At 36.5% G+C, this 14,040-nt stretch overlaps 1 protein-coding gene across 1 annotated transcript; it reads left to right on the top strand.

Moving 5' to 3' along the window:
• The first annotated feature begins 12,723 nt into the window (after positions 1 to 12,723).
• On the top strand, positions 12,724 to 13,764 carry LOC112730015 (uncharacterized). Its single transcript, XM_025780136.1, has one exon. It carries the CDS (start codon positions 12,724 to 12,726, stop codon positions 13,762 to 13,764), a length of 1,041 nt encoding a protein of 346 aa, XP_025635921.1.
• The last annotated feature ends 276 nt before the right edge of the window (positions 13,765 to 14,040 follow it).

The following is a 14,040-nucleotide window of genomic DNA, read 5'->3' as shown; positions in this document are numbered from 1 at the left end:
TGTATTCGGTCATGTCAATCATCAGGAAAGAAGAAAGAAGAAGTTATCAGAAGCCTATGAAAGAAAAAGTCTATGAAGAAAGATCTGAAGAAAAACAAAAGCAAGATTTTTGCCAATGAATGCATGATTTGAAGAAAAGCTTCAAGATTTTACTTGCAGAGAAAAGGAAGGATCTGCCTCGGTGAAGGAGCAAATCTGAGGTGCAAGAGTTCCTTTCCATCTTTGTTCATCAAAGAAAGAAGATAGCCTGTGAAGCTACTGATAAACCCAAATTTTGTAGTTTATCTTATGTAGGATGTGGGGGGTTTTATCAATATTTTTCACACTTATTCATATAAATTGCATGGTTTTGTGTTTCCTTCCCAATTTTGCTTCATGGTTTAAAACATGCTTGACGTTAGGATTTTTGCCAGTAAAGAATGTCATAAAAACAGTCGCGTTGTAGATATAGTCTCTAAACCGACAAAAATCCCTTCGTACAAACGTTTTAGTTGTCACAAGTAACAAATCCCTTTAAAATTGATAACCGAGTATTTAAACCTCGGGTCGTCTTCTCAAGGAATTGCATGGAGGTGTTCTTATTATTGGTTATGAGTTTGTAAATTGGGGGGGTTTTAATGTATAAGATAAAAAGCAAGAATAGCAAATGGCAAGAAAATAATATTGTATTAAATTAAATAAATAATAAAACTCTTGGCAAGGTATAAGAACTGGAAGTCCTATTCTTGTCAATTGTGATGAGAATTGGATTTTAATCCCACTTTGTTAACCTCTAACTATGAAGGTAAATCAAGTTGATTAATTAGCTTAATCCTCAGGTCCTAGTCAATTCCTATGGAAAGACTAGAGTTATTGGAGCAACTCCTAATTTCAACCACTGCTTTATTTGACAGCTTAAGCGTTACCAATAAATCAACCAAAACCAAAAGGGAAAAATCCAAATTATTTATATAATAAAAAGGAGCAATCATAAGTCTAAAATGCCTCAAGATATATTAAATAAAAAATCAATCTAAACATAGAGAGTCATAAACAAAATTGAGAAAAGAAATAAAAATAAAGAACCTGGGATTGAGAGTCACTCCTAAAACTAAGAGAAATCCTAAATCCTAATCCTAAGAGAGAGAAGAGAACCTCTCTCTCTAAAAACAACATGTACTCCTAAAATTGTGAATGTGGAAGCCTCCTTATGAATGGGTGTAGTCCCCCACTTTATAGTTTTAATCTGTGTTTTCTGGGCTGCAAACTGGGTCAGAAACAGTCCAGAATTCGCTGGTTTCGAATTTTGCCATGCTGGATTTCCGTCACCGCGACGCGGCCGCATGGATCACGCGGTCGCGTCACCTAGCGTTAAGGGAACTATAACATATTATGTATCAAATCGAAACCCCGGACATTAGCTTTCCAACGCAACTAGAACCGCGTCGTTTGGACCTCTGTAGCTAAAGTTATAGCCGTTTGAGTGCAGAGAGGTCAGGCTGGACAGCTTAGCAATTTCTCCAACTTCTTGTATTCCTTCCACTTTTGCATGCTTTCTTCCCATCCTCCAAGCCATTCCTGTCTTATAATATCTGAAAACACTTAACACACATATCAAGGCATCTAATGGTAATAAGAGAGGATTAATAATAAGCAAATATAAGATCAAAGAAGCATGTTTTCAATTAAAACACATAATTAGGAAGGAAATATAAAACCATGCAAATAGTATGAATAAGTGGGTAAAGAGTTGATGAAATCCACTCAATTGAGCACAAGATAAACCATAAAATAGGGGTTTATCAACCTCCCCACACTTAAACAATAGCATGTCCTCATGCTAAGCTCAAGAGAAACTATAAAGATGAAGAGGAATGGTATGAAATGCAACCTATGAATGTAACTACATGCAGAATGTTTCCACCTACTTGGTTAAAAGTAAACAAATCTTTTAAGAACAAATATGAATTGGATTTCACTAATTCAAATCATGAAAATGAAGTACAAATAGACTTGTAGAAGAAAATAGCTCATGAAAGCCGGGAATAAGGAATTGAGCATCGAATCTTTACTGGTAGTGTATACACTCTAATCACTCAAGTGTTTTAGGTTCAATCTCTCAATTCTCTACTAACCTTGCTTTCTAAGGCTTGCTCTTCTTCTACCAATCAACAAAAATTTAATGCACAGATACACATATCAAGAGGTCTTTTAAGGGTTGTAATGGGGTTAGGGTCAAGGTAGGATTATATTTGGCCAAGTGGACTAAAATCTGAATCCTTAATTAACTTAAACTTTCCACCTAACTTTAGATAATCCATGTAATCATAATACAATATCTAACCATCCATTAACCATGTTTTCCACATATTCATGCATTCTAATTTCAAGTACAACTCATATGCATTGCTTTCACTACTTACTTTGGGGCATTTTGTCCCCTTTTATTTGCTCTTTTTCTTTTCTTTTTCTCTCTTTTTTTTTCTTTTTTTTTTTGTATATGTATATATTTTTTTTCTTTTTCTTTTGTTTTTCTCAATGCATATGATTAATTTATTGAATGCATGAACATGTCCTAAACATTTCTTTCACATTTTTAGAAAATTTTTAACATACTCAACTCTCAAACCAAATATTTCCAAACCCAATTTCCCGCACTTAAATCATAAGTACTCTCACTAGTCTAAGATAACTAAGGATTCAAATTAAGGACATTATTGTTTTCCGCTTAGAGTTAATGATGTGCTAAAGTAAAGAACAAAGGGGTAAAATAGGCTCAAATTGGTTTGCAAGGGATAATGAAGGGTTAAGGCCATATGGGTATGTAAGCTAAGTGAAACAAAGGCCTCAATCATATAAGTGCATGTATACATCAAACAATGGAAATATAGAATTAAGCAAGACAAAGATCACAATTTTAGAGAGAAAAATACACACTAAAACAGAAATTTTTGGTTGATAAAATGCAACCAATTCAAATAGGCTCAAAATCTCACGGGTTTTGTGTGTTCGAGTTTTAGACCATGTTCCAGTATAATATCTCTTCAAACAAGTGTAACAAAAAATTTTATTCAAATTAGTGAAATTCTCTAAAAGGTTTCTTGAAAAAGAAAATATTACTTTAACCAAGTGGTAAAATATGCACAAAAATCAAATAAATATGCAATCAATCATGCAAATGCAACAATGAACAAGAAAAATAAATCATTGGTGTTGAGATAGAAGAGTAACTAACCCATGGAGATAGGTATCGACCTCCCCACACTTAAAGATTGCACCATCCTCGGTGCATGCTGAGATGTGCAGGTGAACGGGTTGCTTCAACTGATGCTCCTCTCATCAAGGAATGTGCATAGGAACTTGTTTGTCTCTCCCATTAAGAAGCTTTTCCTCTCCCTTTGTGGTGGCCATCCTGAAAGAAGAGGGAAAAGAAAAAGTAACCCAAAAATAAAGATAGAAAATAAATAAAATATGGGTATTAATGCCAGATAATAAGGGTCTCATTTACATGGTAGCTACAACACGTAAGTGAGAAAACAATAGAAGCCATGGCATGCCAGTGGTATGAAATTTGTATAGGGGATGAGTGTGGGTAATGGAAGTATCAATACAAGCTCATGTCAATGCAAATGGAGTGCAAGTAACATAAAAGATTGGCATTGGCAGATAATTAATATCATCCCACAGTGTAAAACAAGTTACCAAAAATAAATTCAAGAAAAGATGCAACAGTTGAATAAAATTTATTTATTTATTTATTTATTTTAACACCAATAGAAAAATAAAAAAAAATCAGAAAAGAAAATAAAAATATGCACAAAATTAAAATGTAATGAATGAATATATGTAAATAAATTAAGTAAAATAAAATAGAGGTGAGAGAAAATAAGAAAGGAAGAAGAAAGAAATAAGAGAAGATAAGAAAAATAAGGATTAGAGAAGAAGAGATAAGAAAATTGGCTGATCTGGATATGTTGTGCGGCGCAGGCGACGCGGTCGCATGGGTGACGCGGTCGCGTGGTGCGCGATAAGGTTGGGTGACGCGGACGCGTGAGGCACGCGATCGCGTGACTTGATTTGTGCTAGTGGCGCGGATGCAGCCTCGCGGTCCCACAAGTTTCTGTTCAAAACTCTTTTTGCCAAAATTCTGGGTGACGCGATCGCGTGGGGCATGCGATCGCGTGAGTGGCCATCTTTTAAAAATGATGCGGACGCGTGGGGCACGCGTTCGCGTGGTGAGGCTTGGGCTTCCAGCACGAGTCCAGCCCAACTCCAGCTCAACTTTCGGCCATGCACCCTTTGACGTCGAAATCTAGGTCACGCGGCCACGTGGGGCACGCAATCACGTGGGAGGCCAGTATTCCCCTGCGACGCAGACGCGTCAGCGATGCGGTCGCGTGGGACGAATTGTGCCACTGGCACGCCTCCAGCCTTGCTCCAGCGTGACTCTCTGTTCGTTTTTTATTTTCTCTTCTCTTCTTGCGACCCGGACGCGTCGCTGATGCGGTCGCGTCGCGTGCTCGCCCCCCTTTTTTTTTAATCTGAAAAGATGCAGAATACAGTGTTAATATGAATGTGATGCAAAACTCCAGGTTCAATATAACAAAATAAAATAAAATTCAAAAATAAATAAAACTAAGTAATGAAAAGGGAACGATCATACCATGGTGGGTTGTCTTCCACCTAGCACTTTTAGTTATAGTCCTTAAGTTGGACATTTGATGAGATTCCTGCTATGGTGGCTTGTGCTTGTACTGATCCAGGAATCCCCACCAATGTTTGTATTTCCAATAGCCTCCAGGGTCCCAAACTAAGCATGTAAAGCCCTTAAGAAGCTTCAAACAGATTCTTAGGCTCCCGGGGTAACAAGTGTCAGAGCAGATTCCAGGATCCCAAATCTTGCTTTTACACCCATCCATGTCGGGATCTGTATTTTTCCAACTGGGAGATAAGTAATTTGAATTATCACTACAGCTACCAAACAGCGTCCTAGACCCATTCAATTGAGCTCTACACCAACCTTTGCGTTTGAACTTAAAGCTTCCAACCATGATGAACCTTGCAGGATAATTTTTATCACTGGCCATCTTCCTCTTACTCTTAATGCCACAAAGAGCTCTAAGTTGACCATCCGTCTCCAGTAGCCCATATTCAAGTGGGATTAGAAAGCTATGGGATATGAATTTTACCCACTTGAATGTTGTGAAGGATGATGGCAACTTAGGGGGAGGGGTTTCCAACAACTTTGGCAGGGTAATTTCAAGCTCCACTCCCTTGTGCTCTTCTTTGACATCTTCTACCTCTTGATCAACCTCTACAAAATCTTCAACCATGATCAGCCTTGGAGGTTGTACGCTCTTCTCAACATCAACATTAAACACCGTGGAAGGAGGCTTTGTGACTGGACTTTCCAATGGAGGTACAGCATCTCTTAAGTCTGCAACCACTTCTTCCTTTTTAATAATTGCTGCTTTGTCCAGTTGTCTAAGTATAAAATTGTACTCATTCTCGATGTTTTTCTTTCTTTGACAACTCCTTTCAACTATTCTTTCATCTTCAAGGGTCTCTCCTACCCTTACCCGTAGGGCCTCCTCTAGCTCTTTATGAAGTATGGCTTCACAAAGATGATTCCTTCTTTCCTGTTCCATATCAATAGCATAATTGGGATCATCTTGCTTTTGGATTGATGGATGTGGGTGCTCTTCCATGGATGGTGGTGATGGGATGGAGAGATCATTCTGTGGTTGAAAAGGAAGTGCACTAGAGCTTGAGGGTTGATTGTTGAAGGTATTTGGTGGTCTGAATTAGGCGACGAGAGCTTGTATAGTAGAGTTTAGATTGGCAAGTGCTTTCTCCATGGAGGTTTGGGGTGGATAGGAGGGTTCATTTGGCTCATAAGGTGGTTGGTATGGTGGATATGGGTTAGGGTCATATGGAGGTGAATGGTGTAAAGGGGCTTGTGAGTATGGTGGTCCCAAGTTGTGTTGAGGAGGTTCATAGGCATATGATGGTGGTTGTTGATAGTCCATTGGGGGTGGTTGTTGCCATGAGGGTTGAACAAATCCTTGTGGCTCCTCCCATCTTTGATTGTTCCAACCTTGATGCCTGTTCTCATTGTAATTTCTTCATCCTGCAACATAATTGTAACCAGACTCATAGCCAAAGGGGTGAGAGTTCATAGTAGCAAAATAAAAATTAAAAATGAAAATAAAAATAAATTTAAATTAAAAGGTTATTTAAATTTTGAAATTTGAATTTTGAAATTTTGAAATTTGAATTTTGAAAATTGAATTTTAAATTTTTGAAATTTGAATTTTTAAAATTTGAAATTTGAAATTTGAAAATTTTTAAAATTAAATTTTGAAATTTGATTTTTGAAATAAGATAAGATAAGATAAAAATTTAAAAATAAAAATCTGAAATATTTGTTTTTTCAAAAAAATTAATTAAAAATATTTTTAAATTTAATGAGGAAAGAGAAAAGCAATAATATGACACCAAATTTCAAATTTTAGATCAAAACGAAGAAAACAACTAAGAACAGCTTGAAAGTCAAGATAAACGTGAAGAACAACTTGAAGATCAAGATGAACAATAAGAACAAATTTTTTAATTTTTTTTAATAACTAAATAAAAACAAATAACCTCTTAACTTAAGAAAAAAGCAAAAATAAAAATAAAAATAAAAACAAGCAAAAAATAAAATATTTACAATAACCAATAATAAGGCACATGTTTGCAATTCCCCGGCAATGGCGCCATTTTGACGTTAGGATTTTTGCCAGTAAAGAATGTCATAAAAACAGTCGCGTTGTAGATATAGTCTCTAAACCGACAAAAATTCCTTCGTACAAACGTTTTGGTTGTCACAAGTAACAAACCCCATTAAAATTGATAACCGAGTATTTAAACCTCGGGTCGTCTTCTCAAGGAATTGCAGGGAGGTGTTCTTATTATTGGTTATGAGTTTGTAAATTGGGGGGTTTTAATGTATAAGATAAAAAGCAAGAATAGTAAATGGCAAGAAAATAATATTGTATTAAATTAAATAAATAATAAAACTCTTGGCAAGGTATAAGAACTGAAAGTCCTATTCTTGTCAATTGTGATGAGAATTGGGTTTTAATCCCACTTTGTTAACCTCTAACTATGAAGGTAAATCAAGTGGATTAATTAGCTTAATCCTCAGGTCCTAGTCAATTCCTATGGAAAGACTAAAGTTATTAGAGCAACTCCCAATTTCAACCACTGCTTTATTTGACAGCTTAAGCGTTACCAATAAATCAACCAAAACCAAAAGGGAAAAATCCAAATTATTTATATAATAAAAAGGAGCAATCATAAGTCTGAAATACCTCAAGATATATTAAATAGAAAATCAATCTAAACATAGAGAGTCATAAACAAAATTGAGAAAATAAATAAAAATAAAGAACCTGGGATTGAGAGTCACTCCTAAAACTAAGAGAAATCCTACATCCTAATCCTAAGAGAGAGGAGAGAACCTCTCTCTCTAAAAACTACATCTACTCCTAAAATTGTGAATGTGGAAGCCTCCTTATGAATGGGTGCAGTTCCCCACTTTATAGTCTCTAATCTGTGTTTTCTGGGCCGCAAACTGGGTCAGAAACAGTCCAGAATTCGCTGGTTTCGAATTTTGCCACGCTGGATTTCCGTCACCGCGACGCGGCCGCATGGATCACGCGGTTGCCACACCTAGCGTCAAGGTAACTATAACATATTATATATCAAATCGAAGCCCCGGACGTTAGCTTTCCAACGCAACTAGAACCGCATCGTTTGGACCTCTGTAGCTAAAGTTAAAGCTGTTTGAGTACAGAGAGGTCAGAATGGACAGCTTAGCAATTTCTCCAACTTCTTGCATTCCTTCCACTTTTGCATGCTTTCTTCCCATCCTCCAAGCCATTCCTGCCTTATAATATCTGAAAACACTTAACACACATATCAAGGCATCTAATGGTAATAAGAGAGGATTAATAATAAGCAAATATAAGATCAAAGAAGCATGTTTTCAATTAAAACACATAATTAGGAAGGAAATATAAAACCATGCAAATAGTATGAATAAGTGGGTAAAGAGTTGATGAAATCCACTCAATTGAGCACAAGATAAACCATAAAATAGGGGTATATCAATGCTTCTTTAACCTTAAAAATGCTATATTTTAATCCTCTTCTATTACCATTCGATGCCGTGATGGGTTTGTTGAGTGGATTTAGGATCTATAGGGCAAGAATAGTCTAGAAGATGGAAAGGAAGCATGCACAAGTGGAAGGGACATGAAGAATGAAGCTTTGGAGAACTGGAGGCGACGCGCACGTGTGGATTGGCGCAGCAGTGACCGACGCGTACGCATGCTCGACGCGTACGCGTGGCTCGCAGATCTCAAATGACGCGCACGTGTGGCAGACGCACATGCGTGATGCCTAGCACGTGACATCATTAATGAAATCACGGCAGGCGATTTCTGGGAGGCTCCAGGCCCAAATCTAACTTGATTCTGCATGGAAAAGACCCAGGAATTGATGGAGGAAGAGGGGATCCAATCATTCACACAATACACATAGTTTTAGCTAGTTTTTGGTTCTTGTTTTCTAGAGAGAGAAACTCTTACTTCTCTCTAGATTTAGTTTGTTTTGATCTTCTTTTGTTGAAATTCTGAATTGGGTCTTGTTAATTTTAGTTTTAATTACTTAATTTGAGTTCTCTAGTTATAATTTTATTTAGATCTTGTGTTGAAATTGGGTTCTCTTGTTATTTCCCTTTTTCTTCTCATATTATGAACTTTGTGGATCTTGGATTTCTATTAGTGCATTGATGTTTTCTATGATTGATAGTGTTATTTGAGTTGTTTTCTATTGATAATTGTTAGTGGGTATTTGTGATTTCCAATTAATTTGCAATTTGAATATGTCTTTTGTTAATGCATACCATGTGTTTGATGAAATGTTTCCTTTGATTATGGAGTAGTTTTCTATTCTCTTGGCCTAGCCTAAGGGGATTGGGTGAACTTGAGTCATTAGGTCTAATTGATTTGGTGATTTGAGAACCCTAGTGGTCAAATTGATACCCATTGACACCAATCTACTACTAAGCCAATTAGTAGTTGGATTGGGACTTATGAGTTGAAATTGATCAAGCCATTTGATAAACAGAGCTGATTGTCTAATCATCCTATTCACCACGATGAAGATCGAGTATACATTAGAAATAAATCAAACACAAATCGGAGAAGAAACAGTAATACTTTTATTAAATAGGACTCAGCAGGGCTCCTCCCCTCAACCTAAGGAGGTTTAGAAACTCATATTGATGAAAAATACAATGTAAAACTTGAAAATAAGACTGTAAAGTATGCGTGTTGTTGATGAGTGGAATTTTGCACCGGTTTGGATTTTTCCACTCAAGATAACTTACGTTGCAAGTATAGACCAAACCGGCAAATCAAATCTCAAACATCAAAGTTTAATATTTCTATTTTAAACTGAGAGTAATTCAACCTCGGGTCGTCTTCCCTAGGAGTTGCAATTAAGTGTACAATTATTGGCTATGAGAGAAATGGGGTTGGATGATAGCAATTGGCAAGAAATTAAATTGCAAGAAAGTAACTTAACATGCAAGAAATTAAATGAAAGCAAGTAAAGGCAATGAAAATGGAAATTGAAAGCTAAAAAAGACTCTTGTCAAGAAGTGGGTAATTAAGGATTCTTATCCTAGTGGTGAACCACAAACATGGTAATTGTTTGTGAATTAATCCCAATTAGTTAACCCTACATCGAGGATAAGTCAACTAGGCATAATTAGTCTCAATCCACAAGTCCTAATCAACTCACTAATTAACTTAGTGAAAGACTAGCGTTAGTGGAAACCAAATTAATTAACAACCCTAACACAATGGGGAATGGACATCCACCACTCAAGTTCACCCAATCACCCAATTTTCCAACCAAGAGTGTGAAAATCTAAGCAAAAACCCAACCAAGCATTTTGTCAAATACTTGGTGGGCATGTAAAGAAAGCATGGTAAAATGACAAGAAATAATAAATTCTATAACTACTAAGCAAGAAAAGTAAAGATAGCAACTCAATAAAGCAATAAATGACAAGAAAACATAAATTACATTAAATGTAAATTAAAATGACAAGAGTGTTCATGAGCATAAAAAGCAACAAAATGAGAAATTAACATAATAAACTAAAGAGATTAAGACAATAAAGTAAAGAAAGGTAGAAGAAACAAGAATCAGAAGTAGAAATTACAAGAAAATTAAGCTAGCTAACCTTAATTCTAGAGAGAGAGGGGAGCTTCTCTCTCTAGAAACTAAGCTACATGTTGCAAAACTAGCCCTAATTCCCCCCCCCTTCACATGGAGTGAGGCCTTCCTTTATATATCACTCAATCAGCTTCAGAAAGTCCCAAAATTAGGCCCTGAAGGCCCAAAAATTGCCCCCAGCAATTTCCATTAAATGAGTTACGCGCTGGGACGTGTGCGAACGCACAGGTGTGTGCATACGCACACATGCTGATTTTTCTCTTGTGCGTACGCACAGGTTATCGTGCGTACGCACACATGGTTTTGTGGCTTTTGTGCGTACGCACAGGTGGTTGTGCGCACGCACACTCCAATGTGTGCTTCTCCTTTGTTTTTCTTCATGCTTTCTCCCTTTGTACATGCTTCCTTCCACTTTTGCCTTGCCAAACTTGCCTTTAGGACCTAAAATCACTCATCAAATATGTCATGGCATCGAATGACATAAAATTGGGATTAAAATAACTAATTTAAGTGTAAAAACGCATGTTTTCACATTTAGGTACAATCTAGAGAGAAAACACAAAACCATGCTATTTAGGTGAATAAATGTGGGTTTATATGATGAAATCCACTCAAATCAAATCAAAATATATCATCAAATATGGATTCATCAATTTTCTCACACTTAAACAATAGCATGCCCTCATGCTAAACCAAACAAGGAGAAGGATAAAAGGGAAATAACTTATTAAATGCAACTATCTATATGCATGCAAGTATGTATATACTGTATATCTATATATACTATAGTATCCTATTGAATTGGTCAAAACAAACAATCAAATTCCCAAGCAAGTATATAGACATATAGGGCTAAGCAAAGAAGTAGCTCAATGCAATCAAAATCTAAAGAATTGATTCAACTCATCAAAAAGAAGCAAAAATTGCAAGAATGCATGATAAGAATGTATGGAATCATAGAATTGAGTGATCGAACCCTCACTAGGTGTGTATGCACTCTAATCACTAGGTGTTTAGGGTTTAATCACTCAAGTCTCCTCTAATCATGCTTTCAAGGAATTGCTTTTCATCTAACAATCAACAAGTATTTGATGCATGTATGCAAGTATCATGAGGTCTTTAGAAGGTTGTAATGGGGTTGGGGTAAAGGTAGGATGAGTATATGGCTAAGTGGACTAAAAGATTGAATCTTTGATTAGCTCAATTACCCAACTCAACCTATATCAATCAACCCACAAAAAAATGTATTCTAACCACCCATTACTTCTTTTCACACACACATTCATGCCTTAGTTTCTATTCAAAACACATATGCATTTATTATTCATTTTTTTCTTTTTCTTTGGGATAACTTTTGTCCCATCTTATTACTATATTTTTTTTTCTTTCATTTCATTTTTCTCTTTTCTATTTCTTTTTTTTCTTTTTCTATGACAAATGCATATGGTTAAAGCAAATTGAAACATGAATGTGCACCCATTTTCTCCAAATTTTCAATAATTACCCAAAACAAAATGTTTCTCTACCAATGCTTCCCAAAATTTCCCCCACACTTAAATGACGCACACACCTTAATCTAAGCTAATAAAAAATTCAATTCAAAGTAATTCATGGTTTTTCGCTTAGGGTTGTGATGTGCTAACAATTAGAACAAAGGGGATTAAAAAGCTCAAGATTGGCTAACAATGGTAGATGTAAGGGTAGGTCTATATGGGCGAGTGAGTTTAATACAAAAATGGCCTCAATCATGCTAAAGGCAATCAAGACATCAAATATTAGAAATAAAGAATCAAGCAAAACTAAGATCACAATCATAGAAGAGATATAGCACACAAGAACAAAAATAGTGGTTAAAAATTGTAACAAAAATAGTGGTTAAAAATAGTGGTTAATCCGAAACAAAGTATGAACTATTATATACTGCTGGAAAGCTCTGGAAGTCAGATTTCCATAGCCGTTGAGAGCGCTCCATTTGGATTTCTATAGCTCCAAAAAATCTCTTCCAAATGCAAGGAGGTCAGATCCATACAGCATCTGCAGTGCTTTCTCTATCTCTAAATCAGACTTCTGCTCCAGCTCCTCAATTTCAGCCAGAAAATACCTGAAATTGCACAAAAATACAAAAACTCATAGTAGAATCCAAAAATATGATTTTAACACTAAAACTTATAAAAACGTAATAAAAACTAAATAAAACATACTAAAAACTATTTGAAAATGATGCTAAAAAGCGTATAAAATATCCGCTCATCAATGTCCCTACCTCCTACCAACAATACCAGCACCAACCAATCATTTAGCTCATCCAACCCTCCTTCCCAACCTCTCCCAAACCCAAAGGGTACCATTAATGCAATCACCTAGAGGAGTGGTACAACGCTTGAGGAAGTTGAAACCAAGCCCATCAAGTTGGCGGAGGATGTTCCTAATGTAGAAGTTGGTGAAACAATGGAGATAGATGAAGATGAAAAGGAGGAAGAAGTTGCAAAGGAAGAAGAAGAGCAATTGAGGGCCAAGGAACTGAAGCGGAAGAGCAACTTAGAGGAACAAATTTCTATACCTTTCCCTACATTAGCCAAGAAGGCCAAGAAGCATGAGGAGCTTGATCCCAACATAGTGCAAATCTTCAAGAATGTGGAGGTAACTATTTCACTCTTTGATGCCATACATCAAGTTCCCAAATATGCTAAGTTCCTTAAGGATGTGTGCACTCATAAAGAGAAGATTGGTGGACTAGGGATGATTCTATTAGGCAATTCTGTTTCTTCTGTGATGGATGATTTTCTTGAAAAGTATAGTGATCTCGGTCCTTGCTTGGTATCTTGTATGATTGGTGAGATTCAACTTAAGAATTGCATGTGCAACCTAAGGTCATGTGTGAGCATTATGCCACTCTCGATTTATCAGAAGTTAAACCTTGCACCATTGAGGCGATCCGGAGCTAGGTTTGTGCTTGCGGATAAGAGTATAATTTCAGTTGTAGGTATTGCCGAGAATATATTGGTGAGAATTCAGGACTTAATCTTTCCAGTGGATTTCCATATTCTGGAGACACCTCCCATTGATTCGGATAGGCCATCCTCCATCTTACTTGGGAGGCCATTCTTGAAGACATCCCGATTTAAATTAGATGCATTTTCGGGGGATTACTCATTTGAAACTAAAGGGAAGGTGGTGAAGTTCAAATTGGAGGAAACCATAAGGCAACCTCTAGATGTACATTCAATTTTTGGTTGCGACATTTTTAAAGATGATGTAGTTGAAGAACACTTTGGGAGTGATGATGAGATAAGCGTCAATAGAGATTTGGGTATAAGAGGACTTAGCAAGGAAAAGGGAATTGATCCACGACTTCCATATCCTCAAGGAAACAAGGCACCCAATCATGGTTCAATTGACAAGTCGAAGCATCCCCCCTTGAAGGACACTCTTACCAAGGCTAACAAGAAGGACAAGATAGATGTCCTTGAGGATGTTCCAGAAAGATGATCTCAAGCGCATGACCATCCAACTTAAGGACGTTAAAGAAAAGTGCTTGGTAGGAGACACCCCACAATAGTATGATCCTCCTTGAATATAGTTTCTTGCATGTAGTTTTAGAGTCTTTGTTTCATATTGTGATTGTTTGATTTTGTTGAGTTGTTTAAGCATGCCTGATTTTGTTTGATTTTGTTGAGCTTGTTAGAGTCTTCATGAGGATTTCATTGATCTTGGTTTGGTTAAATTGGCAATTTTGAAGAAAAATGCTTGATTTTGAGTATTGCC

The sequence above is a fragment of the Arachis hypogaea genome, chromosome 12 (genome assembly GCF_003086295.3).
Source record: "Arachis hypogaea cultivar Tifrunner chromosome 12, arahy.Tifrunner.gnm2.J5K5, whole genome shotgun sequence".
Lineage (NCBI taxonomy): Eukaryota > Viridiplantae > Streptophyta > Magnoliopsida > Fabales > Fabaceae > Arachis > Arachis hypogaea.
The sequence above is the reverse complement of the archived record's forward strand: the minus strand, read 5'-3'. Positions and strand labels throughout refer to the sequence as shown.